At 43.4% G+C, this 10,020-nt stretch overlaps 1 protein-coding gene across 1 annotated transcript in view; it reads right to left on the reverse strand.

Moving 5' to 3' along the window:
• The window catches only part of Mccc1 (methylcrotonoyl-CoA carboxylase 1), a 61,140-nt gene that overhangs the window by 31,503 nt on the left and 19,617 nt on the right, over positions 1-10,020 (reverse strand). Inside the window, exons 5-7 of the mRNA XM_010624542.3 lie at positions 3,369-3,490; positions 2,688-2,835; positions 2,484-2,605 (exon numbers count right to left, since the gene is read on the reverse strand). Coding sequence (XP_010622844.1) covers positions 2,484-2,605; positions 2,688-2,835; positions 3,369-3,490 — 392 coding nt within the window. The remainder of the gene's footprint in view (positions 1-2,483; positions 2,606-2,687; positions 2,836-3,368; positions 3,491-10,020) is intronic.

A 10,020-nucleotide genomic window follows, 5' to 3' on the forward strand; every position in this document is an offset into this window, starting at 1 on the left:
ATTTTTTTTTTTTTTTTCTTTTTTTTACTCTTTTTTTTTTTTTTTTTTTTTTTTTTTTTTTTTTTGTACCGGGGATCAAACTCGGGTCCTCACGCTTGCAAGGCAGGCCACCGAACCGCTGAGCTAAATCCCCAGCCCTTTTCACTCCGATTTTTTTAAAACTGTGGAAAACCAAAATAAAAATGGCTCATCCATAAAAGGTTTTAGAAATAAGTGAAGTCGGGCATAGAGGCTCACACTTGTAATCCAAGCACTTGGGAGGCTGAGGCAGGAGGATTGCTATGTATTTGAGGCCAGTCTTGGTACACAGTGAATTTTTTTTGTTTTGTTTTTGTTTTTTGAGACAGGTTCTCACTATGTAGTTCACACTGATCTGGAACTCACTATGTAGCCCAGGCTGGTCTGAACTCACAGCGATCCTCCTGCCTCAGCCTCCTGAGCAAGTGCTGGGATTACAGGTGTGCACCACCACGCCCAGTGGCTAGCGTTTTTTAAAACTATTTTTGGGGTATGTCCCTCTCTCTGCTTACATTTTCTTCTTGTTCTTTGTTTTGCATCACTGGGTGTCACACACACTATACCACGGCACTACATCTCTCACCCATCTATTCTTGCATTGTCTACTTGATCCATTAAACCTTTAGCACATTAATCAGTTATTTTAAATTCCCTATCTAGTCATTCCTAAATTTGTATCATTTCAGATGCTTTTTTTTTTTGGTACCAGGGATCAAACTTGGGCCCTTGCACTTGTGAGGCAGGCACCAGAACCACTGAGCTGAATCCCCAGCCCTTCAGGTGATTCTTTTGTTTCTTCAAACTGCTTTTTTGGGACCATTAGCATGCCTTAGAAATATATTCGTTAAAAGTAAATTTCAAGCTGGCATGTGGTGGCGCATGCCTGTAGTCCCAGCACTCAGGAGGCTGAGGCAGGAGGATCAGCACAAGTTCAAGGCCATCCTGGGCTACATAGTGAGTTCAAGCTTGAACTACATAGTGAGGCTCTGTCTCAAGGGAAAAAAAAAAGTACATTTCTTTACTATGTCGTACTCAGGTATAGTCCCACAGTTTGGGGCTTCTAAAGAGAATACAAAATTACATGGGCAAAATTAGGTAGAGAGTCTTGGAAGAGGCTCGTGCAAAGGAAGAGCCTTAGGCTTTTTCATGTTCATTATGTGGGGGCAAATTAGAGGGCCATAAACAAAACCCCAAGGCAAAACACAGGTGACTAACGTTGTAAGATCACCACGTGCTTCTGTGTGCCACTCACACGAGAAAATGTACTCTCACGGGAGAGTTACTCACGTCCCCTTCTGCTGACCTCAGTTCCCAAATGAACTGCTCTTTTCACCTGACTGACAGGTCATAGAGGTTTGTAAAAATGGCCGCCAATATCCATGAAACAGAACTTTATACTCGCTACCTTAAATCACACACATGAAAATAGGATCCCAGGCAACAACAAAAGAGAAGTTTCGAAATCTTCATGGCATCTGCTTTGCCGGTGCTCAGAGTAACTGCTCAGTTCAGTGGGTCGGGGCATGGATTCTGGACCTGTCTTGGCTCAGTCCCAGCTGTACCACTTCCGAACAGAGTGAGCTCAGACAGAAAAAGCATGGCCGCTCTCTTGCTTTCTGTCCTCACTCACAAAATGCCACCCAAAGGGGCTGTTAGGACGTGTAAAACACTTAGAATCTGCCACAGGTTAAGGACAACGTAAGTGTTACCTGATAGCATTATTATTAATTGACGTGTCACTTATAATTCAGTCTGGGTAACTATTTCCATTTTTCTAGCACCTCAACTGATGCTCACAGAATTCTATAAACAGTTTAATTTACTAAAAGAATTTTTTCAGCCTGGTGTGGTGGTGCATTCCTATAATCCCAGCACTCTGGGAGGCTGTAACAGGAGGATCACAAGTTTGTGCCCAGCCTGGGCAGCTCAGTGACTTAGCAAGTCTGTGTTTCAAAATCAAAAATCAAAAAACTGCTGGGGATGCAGCTCAGTGTGAAGGCTCTGGGTTCAATCCCCAGTGCCCCAAATAAATGGATACATTTTTGTGTGTTGAGAATTCTGAATTCTATCCATAAGAAACATTGAATGGATTATCGGTATAGCAGTATCACAGAACCATTAAGTCACCAATAAAAAGGATGAGGCAGATCTACGTTTCCAGACACGGAGAGATGTCATACACGGTCAACATATGATAAACACCCATGTATCATTCCACGTAAAATTCTCTTCACTGCTCTTTGGGGTGTGTGTTGTTTCCTGTGTGTACAGACACATATCTGGGTTCACACCGAAAACGGTTGGAAGAAGATACACAACCCTATAATCAGTGGCTACAGCAGGACTCGGGATTGGGGGACCCATTGCCATGCGCACCACCAGAACTGTGTTTTATAGCCCACGGCTGCATGACTTTTATAGTTCAATACTAAGCACCCGAGTCAGGGACAAAGAGCTCAGTCCACCTTGGGGTGTCCACAAACTTCTCGATCAGCATAGCGTCGTCACTGAAGGACTTCCTCGCTTCTCTCCGTGCAGATTCCAACCGTTCGTGAAATTCCTTTTCGGATCTAGCAATCCTCATGCCCTAAGACAGAAAGGGTGGCTGTGATCACAGCAGACAGAGACGGCCAGTCTGAGACGGCGGGGCACGCAGCCGCCAAGCTTACTTTTCCTCCTCCGCCCCGGACGGCTTTGATCATGACGGGATAACCGATTCTGGCCGCCTGTTCCCGCAGGCACCGGTCGGACTGGTCCTCACCGTGATAGCCGTCCACGACAGGGACCCCAGCGGCAGCCATGACGGACTTGGACGTGCTGTGGAGCAGAAACACCCACGGCCCCGGGCTGCAGATTCTTTCAGGGAGAGAAAACAAATACAGCCCAGTGCGCCCACGCCAGTGGGACTCTTCAAAGGTTCAGAGAGGACCACAAGTCAGATCCAACAAATATTAATCAGGAGCTACGTGAACGCGTTCACCAGGTGCTCTTCCTCATTTCACGTGGTAGCTCGTGCCACCTTATTTTTGTCCCCAAATCTAATTAACATATTGAATAGAAACAGCGATGGCTATTATAACACTAATCACTATGACACTATTATAATCGAATACTTTCTGTAAGTCAAGTCTTCCCACATGGCAGAGAAGTAACTCATGCCTACAATAATTAAAGGGTAAAATTAAAATGCCATGGGCTGGGGATGTAGCTCAGTGGTTCCGCCGCCTGCCACGCAAGCTCAAGGACCCGAGTTCGATCCCCGGTACCAAAAATAAAATGAAAATGCTGATGACGCGTGAGAAGCTATTCCAATTGACCTCCACATAGTTATATTAAGAAAGAGCTCATACCTCTTTATACCCATGTCTCTAATTGCCGATGAAGGAGGACCTATAAAAATAATTCCTTCTTGTTTACAAAGTTCGGCAAATTCCATGTTTTCTGAAAGAAAGCCGTATCCTGGATGGATAGCCTGGTAGTGGGAAATAAAATGGCGATTTTATTAGTCAGCTTTTTTATTTTTATTTTTTAATTTTATGAGACAGAGTCTCACTCTGTAGCTCACACTGGCCTTGAACTCACTATGTAACCCAGGCTGGCCTCGAACTCATGGCAATTCTCCCACCTCAGCCTCCTGAGTGCTGCATGCCTGTTACTAGTTAGTTCTTAACAGACACAACTTTGTGTTTCTCCAGGGGAAGCCCTCCCTACACTGTTATGATCCCTCTCAAAATCTACTTCCAACGAGAAGTCTGGAACATTCATAATGAAATTCAGAAGCCTCACTTAACCCAAAAGAGCTTGTCTTTTTAAAAACATTTTTTTTAGTTCTGGGGATTGAACCCAGGGCTTTCTAGGTAAGACCTCCACCACTGAGCTACATATACGGCCAGCACTTGCATTCCTTTTTATTGTAGTAATACACGCATAAATTTAAAATTTACCATTTAATCACTTTTAAGTATGCAACGCAGTGGTATAACATTCCTAAATGTTTGTCATCTCAAACATAATTCACATTTCCTCCTTTTCCCTAGTCCTTCTTTCACAGATGGAATCATATACTTGTCCCTCAATATCTGGCTTGTTTCACTTAGTCCGCTGATTTCAAAGCTCATCATGCTACAGCAGGCATTAGAAAGTCATCCCTACTCCAGGCTAAGTAACAGCCCACTGCATGTAGGTGCAGGCCACATTTTGTTTATTCGTTCATCTGTTGATAAACACGTGGCTATTCCAACCCTTTAGCCACTGTGAACAGTCTTGCTGTGAGCAATGGTGTACAGGTATCTGGGATCTTCTCTCGGCTGTGTTCGGTATACACTTGAATTGTTGGATGATAAGGCACAGAACAATATATATTTTAATATTACGGAAAAATGTCAAGGAGCAAAGGGCTTTGGGGAGTTTGTTTATTGTCTCTGCACATGACTGGCCTAGAATTGAAATCACAGTATCCAAAAGCTAGAGAGAACACACTAGCACAGTATTACATCATCTATCCTCTGCCAATGTTATCTTTCCAGAAAACAAACAAACAAACAAACAAACATTTAAATCCAACAACTGAGGATTTAGCTCAGTAGCACTGTGCCTGCCTGGAAAGTGCAAAGTCCTGAGTTTGATTGCCGGTACCAGAAAAAAATCTATATATGTTGGGTGTGGTGGTGCACACCTGTGATCCCAGCACTCAGGAGGCTGAGGCAGGAGGATTGGCATGAGTTCAAGGCCAGCCTGGGTTGCATAGTGAGCTAAAGGCCAGCCTGAAATACAGAGCACCCTGTCTCAAAAATAAAAGAAAAATTAAATGAATAAGGTCCAAAAGGGGAAGGGAAAGTGGGAGGGACAGGGGAAAAGAAAGAAGGGAAAGGAATAAATATGATAAGGAAAAAAATGGAAACAAAGTCTTTGTAAATAAGGAAGGCTGGAGGAGGTGAAGGGAGGGCAGGGGAATGGGGGAAAAAAAAAAAAGAACCAAGATACATCATGTAAAGGTGCAAATGCCCCACGATGAAAGTCACTATATTGTATACCTAAAACGTACCAATAAACTTAATGAAAAAACATAAAGAGCCAGGGATTTAGCTCAGTGGTTCCACCACCTGCCTTGCAAGTAAAAGGTCCCAAGTTTTATCCCTGGTACCAAATAATAATAATAAATATATAAATTAAAGTCTATATAGCTGGGCATGGTGGTGCACACCTGCAATCTCAGCACTCAGAAGGCTGAGGAAAGAGGATTGCTGCAAGTTTGAGGCCAGCCTGGGCTACACAGTGAGATTCTGTCTTAAAAATAAAATCTACAGGGCTGGGGATTTAGCTCAGTGGTTCTGCTGCCTGCCTTGCAAGCACAAGGACCTGAGTTCGATCCCTGGTACCAAATAAATAAAGTCTACACACGCTTTAGTGTCATGGTGGCGAACCTATGGCACACGCGCCATAGCAGGCTTTTTATAGTGCTGAAAGCTCTAAAAGGTTCTCCAGCATTGATTTCATGAAAGAGGAACTCCTCGGGCTTTAGCCCAATCCCTTTTCATTTACTGAGAATTTTGTTTCTTTTTGTTTTTGGTACCGGGGGTTGAACTCGGGTCCTTGTGCTTGCGAGGCAGGTGGTGGAACCACTGAACTAAATCCGCAGGCCCTGTTTTTTGTTTTTTGAGACAGGGTCTCACTGTGTAGTTGAGACTGCCCTGGAACTCACTATGTAGCCCAGGCTGGTCTCAAACTCACCAAGATCCTCCTGTCTCAGCCTCCTGAGTGCTGGGATTACAGGCCTGCGCCACCACACCCAGCTAAAGTGTTGTAAATTCTTTTACTTTTTATTTATTTAGGGTTTTTTTTTTTTTTGGTACCAGGGATTGAACTCAGGCCCTTGCACTTGCAAGGCAGGCAGCAGAACCACTGAGCCAAATCCCTGACAAGAATTTTAACGAACATACTTACCTGATTTTCTAGCACATAAAAAGGGAAATCTTTAACTGAAGGCTTGGAAGAGAAAACACCCTGACAGCAAACAGAAGAAAAGAAGAAAGCAGGAGGCAGGAGGCAGAACAGGCCTTGGTGCTTCAGTGGGGGCTGAGGCCCTCTCCGGCGTCAGCAGCCCCGAGAGCATAACTGCTCTTCTCAAACAGCCAAGATGTGCTGTAATTACAGCCAAGGGAACGCAGGAAGAGAGACGTTCAGCCAGCCCTGTTTCAAAATAGTTAAGTTCCAAGAGGAGTTCGGAATTCAAGGGAGAGCTTGAGATGCCTGGGAAACTCGCATGAACCGAAAAACCCACATCCTCGTGGGCGCTGAAAAGACAGCAGCGCCACGGTCTTCCGCCAGCTCGCCGTTTCCCAGCTCCATTTTAGAATTTCATATGGAGCGGTCATCATGCGACGCAAAGCAAGACAGCTCTACACCCCAGTCTTCCTCGGTTGCTCTGTCTCCAAGTTTCCTTCTGTACAACGTCACACTCCCCTGTCTGGCGCTGACGGACTTAGCGGACTTACACCGCACAGCTGTCCCTGCAATCCACTTTCAGAACGCTTTTGGCAATTAACGACCTGCCCAGCTGCCTGTCTGCAGTGCATCGATCCCTAGTGTCAGGCTCATGTAACCACTGGGGTGGCCTGTAGTTTTATTTTATTTGATTGTCTGTAGTTTTGCCTGTTAAAAAAATCTTCATACAAATGTACTCCTATAGTACATAGTCCTATGTGTTTGGTTTGTTTTCTTTTTGTCCTCCCCCCCCCCTTCTTTGATATTGGGGATCAAACTTGGGACTTTGCACTTGTAAGGCAGGTGTCATTCTTCGGTTTTTGGATCTATGTAGTTCAGGTTGGCCTTGAGCTCACTATTAGCTTAGGATGGCGATCCTCCTGCCTCAGCCTCCTGCGTGCTGAGATTACAGACGTGCACCACCATGCCCGCTTGTCAGTCTTTCTGACTTTCGCCACTCCAGAGGATGTGCAGCGGTACTGTACTTTTTGAACATCCCTGAGATATAACAATATAATATGTCATATACAATACATATACATAATAAAAATTTAAAAATCACCGAGTCCAATGATTTCTTTTTGCTTGCTTGCTTGTTTTTTGGTACTGGGGATTGAACTCAGGTCCTTGTGCTTCTGAGGCAGGCAGCTGAACTACTGAGTTAAATCTCCAGCCCCCAGTGATCTCTTATATTCACAGAGTTGGGCAATCATCACTACAATCTAAGATACTGAATAAAATCGAATTATTATAGATTCTCATCACCTCAAAAACAAGCCCTATCCCTTTAGGCAGCCATTCTCTCTCCCAGCCCCAGGCATCTCAACAGGTTTGCTGATCCCGGACTCTTCCCAGAGTGGAATCACATTGCACGGGCAGTCCTGCAGGATTAGCTTCTTTCACTGACGTTTTCAATGTTCGTCCATTTTTTCAGCGCGCTTCCGTACTGTACCCTTTTACGTCTAGATAATATTCCATTAGATGGCTAAACCACATTGTATTCATCCACTACTCAGTTGATTGACATTTTGGCTGCTTCTACTTCTAGGCTTTTTTTTCCTGTACTGGAAATTGAACTCAGGACTTTGCACTTGCCCGCAGTCACGATACCACTGAGCTACATTCCTGGCCCATTTTGAGGTTTTCTGTTGTAAAGTAATGCTGCTATGAACATTCACGTAGAAATTTGTCAGTGAGTGTCTGTTTTCATTTCCTTTCGATGTATATCTAAGAAGTGGAGTTAATACTTCACATGCTAACTCTATATGTAGTTAATCTTTTGGGGAACAGCAAAACCGTTTCCCAAAGTAGCTGTGTTATTGGTTCACATGCCCACAGGTAATGTTTAAGGGGTCCACTTTTTTGGGGGGTACTGGGGATCAAACTTAGGACCTTGTGCTTGTGAGGCAGGTGCGGTGCCGCTGAGCTAAATCCCTGGCCCATGGTTTCCACTTTTTCATACCTTCACCAACACTTATTAATAAACTGTCTTTGTGATTACAGCATCCTAACGAGTATAGTTTATCTCACTGTCATTCAATAAATTTTAATTTATATTTATTTCCCTGGTGGTTAATAATGTTAAACATCTTTTAATGGGCTTGTGGGTCACTTGTGTATTTTATTTGCTAAAGTATTTATTAAAAGATTTGCACATTAAATTGGATTGTTTGCCTTAGCATTGACTTGTAAATGCAACTTATATATCCGTGTACAAGTGCTTTTTTTTGTTTTTTGTTTTGTTTTGTTTTTGGGTTTTTGAGACAGGGTCTCACTATATAGTTGAGACTGACCTAGAACTCACTATGTAGCCCAGGCTGGTCTCAAACTCACAGCGATCCTCCTGCCTCAGCCTCCCAAGTGCTGGGATTACAGGCGTGCGCCACCACACCAGGTTTGTTTTTCTTTTTTTGGTACCAGGGATTGAACTCAGGACTTTGCACTTACAAGGCAGGTGCAGTGCCACTGAGCTAAATCCCCAGCCCTGTTTTGTTTTTTGAGATAGGGTCTCACTACATAATCCAGGCTGGCCTTGAACTCACTATATAGCCTTGAACTTTTTTTTTTTTTTTTTTTGGTCAAAGTCTCACTTTGTAGTTCAGACTGGCCCTGAGCTCACTATATAGTCCAGGTTGGCCTCAAATTCATGACAGTCCTCCTGCCTCAGCCTCCCAACTGCTGGGATTACAGGCGTGTGCCACTATGCCTGGTTATAAACTTTTATTTTATTTTTTTTAGTTTTTTTGGTTTTTTTGAGACAGGGTCTCACTATGTAGTTGAGATTGACCTGGAACTCACTATGTAGCCCAGGCTGGTCTCGAACTCACAGCAATCCTCCTGCTTCAGCCTCCTGAGTGCTGGGATTACAGGAGTGCACCACCACGCCCGGTGTAATAAACTTTTATTGAATATATGCTTTGCACATTTTTTTCCAGGATCTAGACTTTAGGTTCATCTCTTTTGCAAAGATATTTAGTTCCTCTGGCTCTATTTGCTAAGAAAACTATCCTTTTACCTATGAAATTACTTTAACATCTTCATTTAAAAAAATCAAATGATTAAAAAAATGAATTGATTATATACATGTGGACCTTTCTATATACTTTGGACTACTAGTCTGATTTACTGGCTTATGTATTTATTCTTATGTCAATACTACATTGTCTAGATTCCTGTAGGGTTTTTTTTTTTTTCTTTTTTAAGTGCTGGTTTGTTGGTCATGCATTTTTTTTTTTTTTTTTTTTTAGATTCCTGTAGTCTTTATTGAGTATTGAAACATGGTCTAAGCTGAAAAAATACTAGTCTTTTCAATACTGTTTTGGCTATCTACTAGACTCTTTGACTATCTTAGGATCCACTCATCAATTTCTACAAAAACACCCAGTAGCAGTTTGATGAGGGGTGGAGCTCAATGATAATGCCAGCCTAGCATGTGTGGAGCCTTAGGTTTAACTTCCAGCACAACAACAGAGACAGACAGACAGACAGACAGACACACGGATTAATTTGGAAAGAATTGCCATATTGCTGTCTTGATCTGTTTTTACTAATTTTATTCACATTTGGATGAAGTGGGGCTTTTTGTTTGTTTGATGTTGGGTTTTTTTGTTTGGGTTTGGTTTTGGTTTTGGTACTGGGGATCAAACTCAGGACCTTGTGCTTGTGAGGCAGGTGGCGGAACCACTGAGCTAAATCCCCTGTCTGCACATTTGATTCTCAGTGATGCTACAGTGTAGCTGCCACTTTAATTTCCACAATGCTAATACGGAACGGGAAACCTGGGCTGGTGTTACACACCTGTAACCCCAGATACTCAGGAGGCTGACACCAGAGGATCACAATTTTAAGGTCCGCCTGGGCAACTTACTAAGACACTGTTTCAAAACAAACAAGATCTGGGGCTGGGTATGGCGGTGCATGCCTGTGATCCCAGCACTCGGGAGGCTGAGGCAGGAGGATCATCATGAGTCCAAGGCCAGCCTGGGCTACATGGCAAGACCCTGCCTCAAAAAAAAAAAA

Source organism: Fukomys damarensis, unplaced genomic scaffold, assembly GCF_012274545.1.
Source record: "Fukomys damarensis isolate Sample0158 unplaced genomic scaffold, DMR_v1.0_HiC HiC_scaffold_12, whole genome shotgun sequence".
In the NCBI taxonomy this organism is placed as follows: domain Eukaryota; kingdom Metazoa; phylum Chordata; class Mammalia; order Rodentia; family Bathyergidae; genus Fukomys; species Fukomys damarensis.